This window comes from Hemitrygon akajei, chromosome 12 (assembly GCF_048418815.1).
Source record: "Hemitrygon akajei chromosome 12, sHemAka1.3, whole genome shotgun sequence".
Taxonomy (NCBI): domain Eukaryota; kingdom Metazoa; phylum Chordata; class Chondrichthyes; order Myliobatiformes; family Dasyatidae; genus Hemitrygon; species Hemitrygon akajei.
The window spans coordinates 33,159,799-33,173,005 of record NC_133135.1 but is presented as its reverse complement, the minus strand read 5'-3'; the positions used below and the strand labels follow the sequence as shown (position 1 = coordinate 33,173,005).

General features: G+C 39.3%; 1 protein-coding gene across 4 annotated transcripts in view; it reads left to right on the top strand.

Annotated features, from left to right (window-relative positions):
• Positions 1 to 7,369, top strand: part of pigb (phosphatidylinositol glycan anchor biosynthesis, class B) — a 39,676-nt gene extending 32,307 nt beyond the window's left edge. For 3 of the 4 annotated variants that reach the window (XM_073062857.1, XM_073062855.1, XM_073062856.1), the window contains exons 11-13: positions 1,340 to 1,520; positions 5,166 to 5,290; positions 7,193 to 7,349. In XM_073062857.1, coding sequence (XP_072918958.1) covers positions 1,340 to 1,520; positions 5,166 to 5,290; positions 7,193 to 7,334 — 448 coding nt within the window. In that variant the 3' untranslated portion in view covers positions 7,335 to 7,349. Of the gene's footprint in view, positions 1 to 1,339; positions 1,521 to 5,165; positions 5,291 to 7,192 lie in introns of all 4 variants that reach the window. The other variant, XM_073062858.1, reaches the window with a different exon arrangement.
• The last annotated feature ends 5,838 nt before the right edge of the window (positions 7,370 to 13,207 follow it).

Sequence of the window (13,207 nt, the reverse complement as noted above, 5' to 3'; positions counted from 1 at the left end):
ACCATCAAGTAGGAGGTACAGGAACCTGAAGGCACACACTCAATGATTCAGGGACAGCTTCTTCCACTCTGCCATCCGATTCCTAAATGGACATTGAACCTGTGAACACTACCTCACTTTTTTAATATATATTTCTGTTTTTGCACAATTTTTAATTATTCAATATACATATACTGTAATTGATTTATTTATTTAGTTATTATTTATTTTTTCTTCTATATTATGTATTGCATTGAACTGCTGCTGCTAAGTTAACAAATTTCGTGACACATGCCGGTGATAATAAACCTGATTCTGAGAAAACTTGCTTCAAATTTGGTAGGCTCTGAATTCAAATATTCTTCCAGAAATTTAAGTGCAGCAACTATGTTGCAAGTTTAGGGCAATATTGAGGCATATCTTTAAGAAGAGTCATTAAAGTGAATCCCTGTCTACCCTCTAAAGTAGCTTTCCTATGTGAAGATGGACATTCTTGTACTCTGGCTAATATTTGTCCAAGTACCGGTACTGAGACGTGTGTAGGGTCTTTTGTCATATGCAGTTTAACTGTTGAATTGCCCTGGATCACACTTGTGACCTTCATGCAAAATATTTCATTAGCCATGAAGTACTTTAATGTATCCTAAGGTACTACATAAGTAAAATGTATTTAATTCTTTATTGCAATATTAGAAATAGAATGAATACCTTGCCATTAAACTAATTAGCATGCATGCAGTCATTTTCTTATTTAGTGACATGTTCAATACCAAAGTTAATGTATAGAAAAGACTATATTCTGTTTGTTCACCGTGACATCTTTAATTAAAAAAAATCTAGATATAAAATGATGCTTGTGTGACTTGTTCTGTCCTACTTAATTTTAGTATTAGTAGTAGAATAGGAATGGACTTTCTACAAGTGTATCTACATTCAGTTAGCTGCAAAGTAAAAAGCAATAGTCAAGAAATTTGTGAAATGTCTGAAGCTGTCATCCTTCCAATACAAATGCATACAATTAAAGTAATAATATCAAAAAAGAGGACTGTTGTGACTCAAAAACATGAGTTTGGGTCTTCTCTGAAGATCTTTTTTTAAAAAATGAATACTTCTACTACATCACAGAAATGGACAAATATTGCAAGGTTGTTTTGCAGAGCTTTGGTAAAGATCTTGGAGTAGAATCATAGAATAGGACAATTTGCCCATGATTGGCCCATATCCCTTTAATCTATGTACTCGTCCAAGTGAGTAGGTCTTTAAGCAATTCTCAGATCTGGGAAAAGTCATTAAGCTTAAGAGGAATTATGCTCCGGATTTCTACATGAAGCTTAAATATTCTTTCTTCTTGTTTCATCAGCTATGTTCATTGCCCAATAAAAATGGACTTTCTGGAATGTCCTCCTGACTTGAGTAGAAATAATTCCTATGTTGATGAAGCTGACTTGTTTTTCAAGGAGCCCCTTACGTGGTTGAACACAAGATTTTGCAGTCAAGCCTCCCTTCCCACTCATCTAGTCTTGTACAATGTATTGGAACAGGTATGCATACAATTGTTCTATTTTTGTTCCCTTATATAATCAATTAGTATTATAGATGGTGGAATTGCCTTGATTTTTACTACATTTCTTTTTGTGTATTGTAGGCTTTCATAATAAAGTGTCATTATAGAATCCTGTAAGGTCATAGCAGTTCAGAGAGTTCTTTGCTTTTATTTGGGAATAGATGAGTCTTGATTCTTTTCAAGGGAAATGTGAGATTAATTTTTCAAAACTCAACCCTGACCCCAGAATCCTTCAGAAGTAGTTTTTAAATTTAAGAATTTCCTTCTTCCTCTCTCACATCTTATTTAAAGTGAAGATATTGTGACTGTTACCAAATGAGGGCAAAGCAAGTGCCATTAATCCTAGCAGTATGGATGCAACTAGTCCTGTAGTTTAAACTAAAATGTGAGAGCATGGAAGCACAAAAGTAGGAATGAATGCATTCAAAGAACATAATCACTTTGAGATTTCACTCAACCATAAAGCCAAGCAGCTTTGTTGTTAGAGTTGTGCTATGATAATAGAATCATACAGCATTCAGTTTGTCAACACTGACCAGCGAGTACCCTCCTGTATTAACCCCATCACGAATACTTGGTTTCTAGCCCTCCATGTCTACGTGGTCCAAACACTCATCTGGACACTTCTTAAATGCTGTCAGTGACACAATTTCAACCACTGTCTGATAGCATGTTCCAAGTACTTGCTATTCTCTGGGTGAAGAAAGTTCTCCTCATATCCCCTCCGAATCTTTTTCCTTGTTACCCTAAACCCAAGTAGTTTTATCTATCTCTGATATAGGTAAAAAGTTTCCTGCAGTCTACTATCTTTACCTCTCATAACTTTATACATTATCATGTCACCTCTTAACCTCTTCTGCTCCAGACAGAACAGACCTAGCACCTCCAATCCCTTCACATAACTGAACTGCTCCTTTCCAGGCAGCATCCTGGTAAATCTTCTCTGCACCCTCTGCAGCACTGTCACATCATTTTCTTTGCCTTTGTAACCACAACTGCACACATGATTGTAGCTGAGGTTCACAGTGCCTCTAAAGTTGGAACAAAGCTCTTTACATCATTGATTGTCCTTACTAATGTGGGCCAGTATCCCATTAGTCTTGATCATTTTATCTACCTGCAAAACACACAAAATGCTGGAGGAAGTCAACAAGTCAGGCAGCATCCATGGAGGGGAATAAACAGTCGATGTTTCAGACTGAGGTCCTTCATAAGGATCAGTCCCAATGTAGTGTCTCAGCCTGAAACATCCCAGTCTGTATATACCCCTCCATAGATGTTGCCTGACTTGCTGATTCCTCCTGCCTTTTGTATGGGTTGCAGCATCTGTGGAGAACCTCATGTATCTACGTTATCTACCTGCTTTGCTATCATCATGGACTTCAGGATCTCAAAGTTCCTGAATATACAGTTTGGTACCAGAAGCATCACAGGAGTTTCCAGTCAGCATTGAAATCAATGTAGGACTCCCTTAGGGACTCAAGATCCAGATTTTTCCCTTGAAGGGGTTTACTCCAGAAGCCTTCCCCAGAAGTGGATATAGCTGCAACACAGTGGAGGTTTGAGATCAGAGTTTTTCTTCTCCTAGATGAGTAGCCAACCACGGCTGACAAGCCCCATCTGCCCAAAGCAAATAACCTGCCTTTGCCTCTTCTCCTGTTAATAGAAACGGTTCTGTCGGGCTTAGAAGCTGAGCCACACGTGGAGGCCAGGATCTGGACTTGGTTATCAAAGGCTATTTGAGACACATGGCATTGGGAGCATTTAATAGGTAGTGGGAGCTTGTCCCCATTACCACTCCCGCTATAACAACCTTAAGGAACCACAAGACCTTACCATTACTGTATATGTCCTAACTTCAGTAGTGCTCCAAAAATGCACCACCTGTCATTGAATAAAATCCCATTTCCCAGTTTTCAGCCCATTTCACTAATGCAGTGATACCTCTTTGCAGCCTAAGATTACTTTCCATTCCATCAAACATTCCTCCAATCTGTGTCATTTTCCAACTTAGCGATCTTGTCTTCCATAGTGACATCCATGTTATTACAAGCAGCAAGGACCCCTGCCTTGAAGGACACCACTAGTCATAGACATAATTTGCAAAACCAACCCTCTTGTCATCCCTCTCTATCTTCTATAGCTAAGTCAATTTAGTCAGAATCAGATGTATTATCACTGTCTTATATGACATGAAATCTGTTGTTCTGCAGCAGCAGTAAGTGCTAAGACAGAAAACCATTATAAATTACAAAACAAATAGTGCAGAAAAAAAGGGATAAAGAGGTAGTATTCATGGACTATTCAGAAATCTAATGGCAGAGGAGAAACAGATGTTTCTGAATTGCTAAGTGTAGGTCTTCAGGCTCCTGTACCACCCCAGATGGTAGTACTGAGAAGAGGGCATGTCCCAAATGGCGATGGTCCTTAATCTTCTGGAGGCACTGCCTCTTTAAGATGTCTTCATTGGTGTGGAGGGTTGTGTATTGATGGTACTGGCTGGGCCTATAAGACCCTGTGCAGTTTCTTGCATTGGACCCTCCATATGAGGCTGTGATGCAAACAGTGAGAATGTTCTCATGTTGAAGATTATTATCATCTGAATGTACGTATATATAACCAAATGAAACAATGTTCTTCTGGACCACGGTGCATGCACAATACATATCACACACAGCACATAAACCAAAATAAACCGGCATAAACCAGTAGAAGTAGTAGAGACAGGTTCGATTTTGTCACTTAAAAAAACTTGGATAGGTATATGGACAGGAAAGGAATGGAATGGAGGGTTATGGGCTGAGTACAGGTAGGTGGGACTAGGTAAGGTGAGAGTAAGTGTTCGGCATGGACTAGAAGGGCCGAGATAGTCTGTTTCCGTGCTGTAATGGTTATATGGTTATAAAATAATAAAATATAGTTCAAAATGCATGTAGTGTGCAGCACAGGGAAACAGTAAGCTGTACAATGAACAGCTCACTGTCCTAGTGACCAGACCTCGGTTGCGGAGTATTCATTAGTCTTACTGCCTGAGGGAAGAAGCTGTAAACAGACTGGCAGTCCTGGTCCTGATGCTTCTGTACTTCTTTCCTGATGGTAGTGGGTTAAAGAGATTCTCGGATGGGTGGTAGAGATCCTCAACAATGCCCTTTGTCTATAACACTCCTGGTAGATGTCACGAATAGGGGGAAGGGAGACCTCAGTGATCTCTGGCACTTTTTCCTATCTTCTGTAAGATCTTGCAGTCCAGTGCCTTGCAGCTTCTGTATCACACAATGATGCAGCCAGACAGGACACTCTCGATGTAGAAAGTTTGTATAAGAAGGGAACTACATTTGCTGCCTTCCAGTCATCTGATACCTCATTTGCATTTAATGAAGATTTAAATATCTCAACCAAAGCCCAAACAATCTGTTACTTATCCTCCAGAGACACCCTGAAACAAATTGCATCAGTCCTGGGGATTTATCCAAATTCAAGCCAATTAAGGCATTAAATAGCTTCTCTTTATTTATAGGAATATACCAATTCATATCATTGTAAATTTGAAAAAGGTGTTACATTACTGCAATTTTATGAATTTTCTAACATTGATTTTTAAAAAATTTCTTTGTCTTCAAAGAATATTGAACCCTTCCTAAGGATTAAAAACTACGTGAAAGTGGCAACATTTTTTCATACTCATGTACCAGAAGGTCGAGTAGGAAGCCATATTCATGTATTCGAAAGGAAAAACATGGATAATAGGTGATTAAGAATATTCAGATGTGTATATGAATGTATTTACTGTTCTTTGTTTTTATAAAACAGTTTCCTCTTCTTCAAACTTGTCTTTATTTTTGGGTATTCTAAGTTGATGTTTAGGGCATGTATTTACTCAAAGACAGATAATACTTGGAAAACGCCTTGTTAATAGCATATGATGTGTTAACACAACTCATTGGGATCAGTAGTTAACAAAAATATTGGGAAATTTAGCTTGTTAAACCATCAAGATATTTATTAGAATAGAACATTCCTTGCACTAGTATGGTAGGCAAGATGAGGATTGAGTTTATAAAATGCTTCACTGTAAAATACAAAATGAAAATACTTTTTTGATGAATTAAAATGAGACCTGGTATGCCTGAATTAATGTGGTATTATTATTGTTGTTCCAAAATTTCATGATTGTAGGTAATTATTCTTCTGCTGAATCCATTCAGCAGATTAATCAATTAAATGGAATGAGTTTTTTCTTCGAATTTAGGGCGTGAGAAGATAACCTTAGAGATTCTTTTTGATATTACTAAACTTCAGAAAAAACCTTTGTTCAATGATTTCTTTATTGTACCTTTATGTGCAAGTTACATTTAGAACTGCATAGATTGTCATTAAAGTCAAATTGTATGGATGGATGGATGTGTCTATTGCAGTGTTAATTGGCTGTAGATTTGAACTTGAGGAATATGAAAGTTAAAACAGCTTGCTCAGCTAAAGTTATTAATGTGCAAGGTAATATATTGGAGTAGAAGATCTTAGTGAAATGAATTTTGCCTGCATCAGCTTGATGTTCTGCAGGCTAATAATACTGTGCCAGGGAATGAAAGAATAATCTGACCTTGTATAGATATTATTATAAAAGCTCAACAGTCATTGTTTATAACCAATATATAGACTGTAATCAATTCAATGGACTGGTTTTGTGATTATACTAAATCGTCAGCTGTAACATAGAAATTTAATAACTCAGAAGGAGCCCATTCACCCCAGTTTGAATAGTTGGTTTAATGCCATCTCCAGCATAAAGTAGTGTAACCATCGGGTCACAGATCCTTTAAGAAAATCAGCTGTATCAAACATTGTGTAATATCCTAATTATTTGCTTAAATTAAAATAATGCAAAAAAAAGGCACATGATATTCTGCAAATGCAGGAAATCCAGAGCAACACACACAATGCTGGAGGAACTCAGCGAGTCAAGTAGCATCTATAGAGAGGAATAAATACTCGAGGGTTTGGTCTGAGACCCTTGATCTGGAAAAAAAAGAATTCATTCGAAAAGTAATCTAGGGATTAGAATATGATTAAATAATTTTACTAATACATTATAAATGTGTATTTATGAAATCATTGTCTCAGAATGCCTGAAGTGTTTAAATGCCAAATGTTGAAAAACATACTCAGCATTAATGGACCTATAAAATCTGAAATTATAATAGAGATCAATTTCAAAGAGTGGTGAAAATGGGTAAAGTTAATTTTTCATTAATGCAACTTGCACTGAAGAGGAGAAGATTTATAAAGGTATTTATAAAGCTTTCAAATTTGCATCACCTGAGCTTTCCTAACAATGACTGTGAACAAGCCATAGCCCTAACAAGCTAATTAAGGTCTGAGACCTTGGTAAAAGTTATGAGAGCTCAAATCTCTTGGGGTGCCCAAACTTTTGCATGGTGTTCCTTTCCTTTTTTTCACTCTAAAATTGTACAAAACAAAAATTATACACTAATCTTGCTTCAAATGTTGAAAAGAATGTTTCATCTTTAACTTTGACTTTTGGAGATCAGTTCATCTTCTACTCACTTAACTATTCACAGTACAGAAATTTTGACCGGGGGTGCCCAAACTTTTATATGCCACTGTAAATCCTCTACTCTTTACGTCCAGAAGGTGGCATCCTGCAGATACCAAGCCTCCAAAGCCTTTACACCATCTGCAAGGAGCAAGTCTGGAATGTGGTAGATTACTCTGCACTTGCCTAGATGTATGGAGTGTCAACAACTATCAAGGTAATACCACTGAGGACTAGGCAGCACACTTGATTGGCTGACCATCAACCCCCTAAATTTCATTTCCACAACTGATGAACTGCAATTGCACTATGTACCATCTTACAAAATATACTGGAAAAAATGGCTGGTGTTACTTATTACCTTAGGGCAAGGGTGTTGTAGTTGCGTCAAAAATCAACCTTACAAAAAAAAAGTGAAAAGAAAAAATTCCAATATTTACAAAATGATCGACAAGCAAGCACAATAATAGCTCCATACTTCTTGTCCAATATAAACTCCTCACAGCCCCCCCCCCCCCCCGTCTCCCTTACTGAGGGGGAAGAGCTCCCTTTTTCAGGCACCTTTAATCACCAACAAAGTTAACATGAATTAGAATATGATGCACTCTACAATGTAGTTGCAACTAAAATTACAAAATAAACCATAAGTATCTACCTCAAAAAGAAACAGGATACAAACACCATATACACATCCCCATTACTAACAAAATGGAATATTCTTCTGTGTATGGCAGAAAGACATCATAAAGCCAACCCAAGCACATTAGCTTGGTTTAGAATTAAACTAAACTTTGGTATCTGACTCTGCATGTATGTAGCAATGTGGAGGGAAAACAGTAGGTACAGTGCTTATAAAAAGTATTCCCCCCCACAGAAGTTTACGTTTATTGTTGTACAACATTGAATCACAGTGAACTTAATTTGGCTTTTGATGCTGATTAACAAAAAAAACTTTCATGTCAAAGAGAAAACAAATTCATACAAGTTGGCCTACATTTATTACAATTATTAAACAATAATTGATTGCATAATTATACTCATTCCCTTCAAATTAGTATTTATTAGATGTACCTTTGGCAGCAATTACAGCCTTGAGTTTGTATGGAGAGGTCTCCATCAGCTTTGTACAACTGGACACTGCATTTTTCCCCATTCTTTACAAAACTACTCAAGCTCTGTCAGATTGCATGGGGACTGTGAGTGAACAGCCCCTTTCAAGTCCAGCCACAAATTCTTAATTGGATTGAGGTCAGGACATTAACTTTGTTGTTTTATGCTTGCAGTCATTGTCTTGCTGGAAAACAAATTTTCTCCCAAAGTCACAGTTCTTTTGCAGACTGCTTCAGGTTTCCTGCAGGATTTGCCTGTATTTTGCTACATTTCCTTTTACTCTTTACAAGTTTTCAGGGCCTGCTGCAGTGAGGCATCCCTACAGCATGAAGCACCCACCACACAGTAGAGATGGTGTGTTTTTGATGATGTGCAGTGTTTGTTCAGATAGCCACAAAGCTCAATTTTGGTTTCATCAGACCGTAAGACTTTCTTTCAGCTGACTTCAGAGTCTCCCATCTGCCTTCTGGCAAACTCTAGCAGAGATTTCACTTAAAGTTTTTTTTTCCCAACAATGTCCCTCTCTTTGCCACTCTCCATAAAGCTGCGGCTGGCAAAGCACCCGAGCTACAGTTGTTGTATGCGCAGTTTCTCTCATCTCACTCACAGAAACTTGTAACTCCTCTAAGAGTTGCCATAGGTCTCTTGGTGTCCTTGCTCATTAGTTTCCTTCATACCCAGTCACTCAGTTTTTGAGGACAGCCTGCTCTAGGCAGATCTACAACAGTGCCATATACTTTCCATTTCTTGATGATTGACTTAACTGTATTATTTTGAGGGATATCCAGTGACTTGGAAACTTTCTTGGTTCCATATCCTGACTTCTGCATTTCAATCACCTTTTTGTGGGGTTGCTTGGAGTGTTTTTTTTTTGTCTTCATGGTGTGGTTTCTGCCAGGATACTGACTCACCAGCAGTTGGACCTTCCAGATACAGGTGTATTTTTACTACAATCAATTGAAACATCTTAACTGCACACAGATAATCTCCATTCAACTAATTAGGTGACTTCTAAAATCAATTGGCTGCACCAGTGATGATTTGTTGTGTCATATTAAAGGAGGTGAATACTTATGCCATCAATTATTTGTGCTTTATATTTGTAATTTAAATTTAGATAACTTTGTAGAGATCTGTCTTCACTTTGACATGAAAGAGTATTTTTCTGTTGATCAGTATCAAAAAAACCAAATTAAATCCACTGTGATTCAGTGTTGTAAAACAATAAAACATGACAACTTCCGGGGGTAGGGAGGTTGGTGAATATTTTTTATAGGCACTGTATACTGGGGAAGGCATTGGTGCGTAAACTCACCATAATGACAGTAGAATGACAAGGCAGTGTTTGTGTGTGTGTGAGTGTGTTTACCAAGTGCTCTCCGTCAGAGTGAGGCAAAATTTTTTCCTTGTATAAAGAATATTAAGTGCCTGAAGTGCCAGAGGAGGGAGTAAAAGCAGATATGATTGCAATATTTGAGAGGTATGTGGACAAATACATGATACAGACCATGTGCTGACATAGTGGGCCAATGAACCTGTTCCTGTGTTGTAGTGTTCAAGGTCCTTGATAGTCACACAGCACTTCCACATGACTTCTATTAACAAGAATAACAAAGTGCAAACTAAATGGCACATTATATTGATAGAATGTCCTCTCAAGTAGCATTGTGCAAGTACCTTCACCAGAAAATCTACAGTGTTCAAGAAGGCAGCTCAACACCACCTTGTCTCCCAGGGAACTACATTTGCATGTAGTGCATCCAGCTGCAGCTCCTTGAAAACCGTGTTGGGGATCTGGAGCAGCAACTGGATGACATTCAGCTTGTACAGGAGAGCGAGGATATAATTGATCAAAGTTACAGGGAAGTAGTCACCCGAAGTTGTAGGAGGCGAGTAAGGAACATAGAAAACCTATAGCACAATACAGGCCCTTCAGCTCACAAAGTTGTGCTGAACATGTCCCTATCTTAGAAATTACTAGGCTTACCCATAGCCCTCTATTTTTCTAAGCTCCATGGACCTATCCAAAAGTCTCTTAAAAGACCCTATCGTATCCACCACCACCGTTGCCGGCAGCCCATTCCACGCACTCACCACTCTCTGCATAAAAAAACCTACCCCTGACATCTCCTCTGTACCTACTCCCCAACACCTTAAACTTGTGTCCTCTTGTGGCAACCATTTCAGCCCTGGGAAAAAGCCTCTGACTATCCACACAATCAATGCCTCTCATCGTCTTATACACCTGTATCAGGTCACCTCTCATCCTCTGTCGCTCAACCTATAGGCCGAGTTCACTCAACCTATTCTTATAAGGTATGTTCCCCAATTAGGCAACAGTCTTGAAGATCTCTGCACCCTTTCTATGGCTTCCACATCCTTCCTGTAGTGAGGCGACCAGAACTGAGCACAATACTCCAAGTGGGGTCTGACCAGGGTCCTATTTAGCTGCAACATTAGCTCTTGGCTCCTAAACTCAATTCCACGATTGATGAAGGCCAATACACCGTACTCTTTCTTAACCACAGAGTCAACCTGCGCAGCAGCTTTGAGCGTCCTATGGACTCAGACCCGAAGATCCCTCTGATCCTCCACACTGCCAAGAGTCTTACCATTAATACTATATTCTGCTATCATACTTGACCTACCAAAGTGAACCACTTCACACTTATCTGGGTTGAACTCCATCTGCCACTTCTCAGCCCAGTTTTGCATCCTATCAATGTCCCGCTATAACTTCTGACAGCCCTCCACACTACCCACAACACCTCCAACCTTTGTGTCATCAGCAAACTTACTAACCCATCCCTCCACTTCCTCATCCAGGTCATTTATAAAAATCATGAAGAGTAAGGGTCCCAGAACAGATCCCTGAAGCACTCCACTGGTGACCGACCTCCATGCAGAATATGACCCGTCTACAACCACTCTTTGTCTTCTGTGGGCAAGCCAGTTCTGGATCCTCAAAGCAATGTTCCCTTGGATCCCATTCCTCCTTACTTTCTCAAATAAGCCTTGCATGGGATACCTTATCAAATGCCTTGCTGACATCCATATACACTACATCTACTGCTCTTCCTTCATAAATGTGTTTAGTCACATCCTCAAAAAATTCAATCAGGCTCGTAAGACTCGTAAGATCTGCCCCTGACAAAGCCATGCTAACTATTCCTAATCATATTATACCTTTCCAAATGTTCATAAATCCTGCTTCTCAGGATCTTCACCACCAACTTACCAACCACTGAAGTAAGACTCACTGGTCTGTAATTTCCTGGGCTATCTTTACTCGCTACCTTGAAAAAAGGAACAACATCCGCAAACCTCCAATCCTCCGGAACCTCTCCCGTCCCCATTGGTGATGCAAAGATCATCGCCAGAAGCTCAGCAATCACCTCCCTTGCCTCCCATAGTATCCTGGGGTACATCTCATCTAGTCCCGGTGACTTATCCAACTTGATGTTTTCCAAGAGCTCCAGCACATCCTCTTTCTTAATATCTACATGCTCAAGCTTTTCAGTCTGCTGCAAGTCATCACTACAATCACCAAGATCCTTTTCCATAGTGAATACTGAGGTAAAGTATTCATTAAATACCTCTGCTGTTTCCTCCGGTTCCATACACACTTTCCCACTGTCACACTTGATAGGTCCTGTTCTTTTACGTCTTATCCTCTTGCTCTTCACATGTAGAATGCCTTGGGGTTTTCCTTAATCCTGCCTGCCAAGGTCTTCTCATGGCCCCTTCTGGCTCTCCTAATTTCCTTCTTAAGCTCCTTCCTGTTAGCTTTATAATATTCTAGATCTCTAATGTTACCTAGCTCTCTGAACCTTTTGTAAGCTTTTCTTCTTGACTAGATTTATTACAGCCTCTGTACACCATGGTTCCTGTACCCTACCATAACTTCCGTCTCATTGGAACGTACCTATGCAGAACTCCACACAAATATCACCTGAATATTTGCCACATTTCTTCCATAATTTCCCTGAGAACATGTTTCAAATTTAAGTGTCTAATTAAATTTCATGCCTGATAGCCTCATAATTCCCCTTACTCCAATTAAATGCTTTTCTAACTTGTCTGTTCCTATCTCTCTCCAATGCTATTGTAAAGGAGATAGAATTATGATCACTATTTCCAAAATGCTCTCCCACTGAAAGATCTGACACCTGACCAGGTTCATTTCCCAATACCAAATCAAGTACAGTCTCTCCTCTTGTAGGCTTATCTACATATTGTGTCAAGAAACCTTCCTGCACACACCTAACAAACTCCACCCCATCTAAACCCAATGCAATATGGTAGAAGGAATAAAAGCACAGATTATTTTCTAAATGGGTAGTGAATTCAGGCAGTTAGGATTACCTGAAGGTTAACTTACAGGTTGAGTTAGTAGTAAGGAAGGCTAATACAATGTTAACATTCATTTCCAGAGGAATATAATATAAAAGCAAGGATATAATGTTGAGGGTTTATAAGGTATTTCCAGTATTGTGAGCAGTTTTGGGCCCAAAATCTAAGAAAGGATGTGCAGTCATTAAAGATGATCCCGAAGAGGTTCATGAGAATAAAAACACAAACATACAACTGCAGATGCTGTGGATCAAAGAATACGCACACGACGCTGGAAGAACTCAGCAGGTCAGGCAGCATCCGTGAGAAAAGAGTAGCCAACGTTTCGGGCCGAGACCTTACTGGGCTTCGGCCCTCTCTTCCCCCCCATTCCTGATGAAGGGTCTCGGCCCGAAACGTTGGCTACTCTTTTCTCACGGATGCTGCCTGACCTGCTGAGTTCTTCCAGGTCTTGTGCGTATTCTCAGGTTCATGAGAATGCTCCCGGGAATGAATGGATTAATGTAAGGAGCCTGGCCCTGTACTCGCTGGAGGAGGGATCCCATTGAAACGTAACTAATATTGAAAGGCCTAGATAGAGTGGACGTGCAGAAAATATTTCCAATAATAGGATAGCCAAGGACCAGAGGGCACAGGTTCAAAATAGA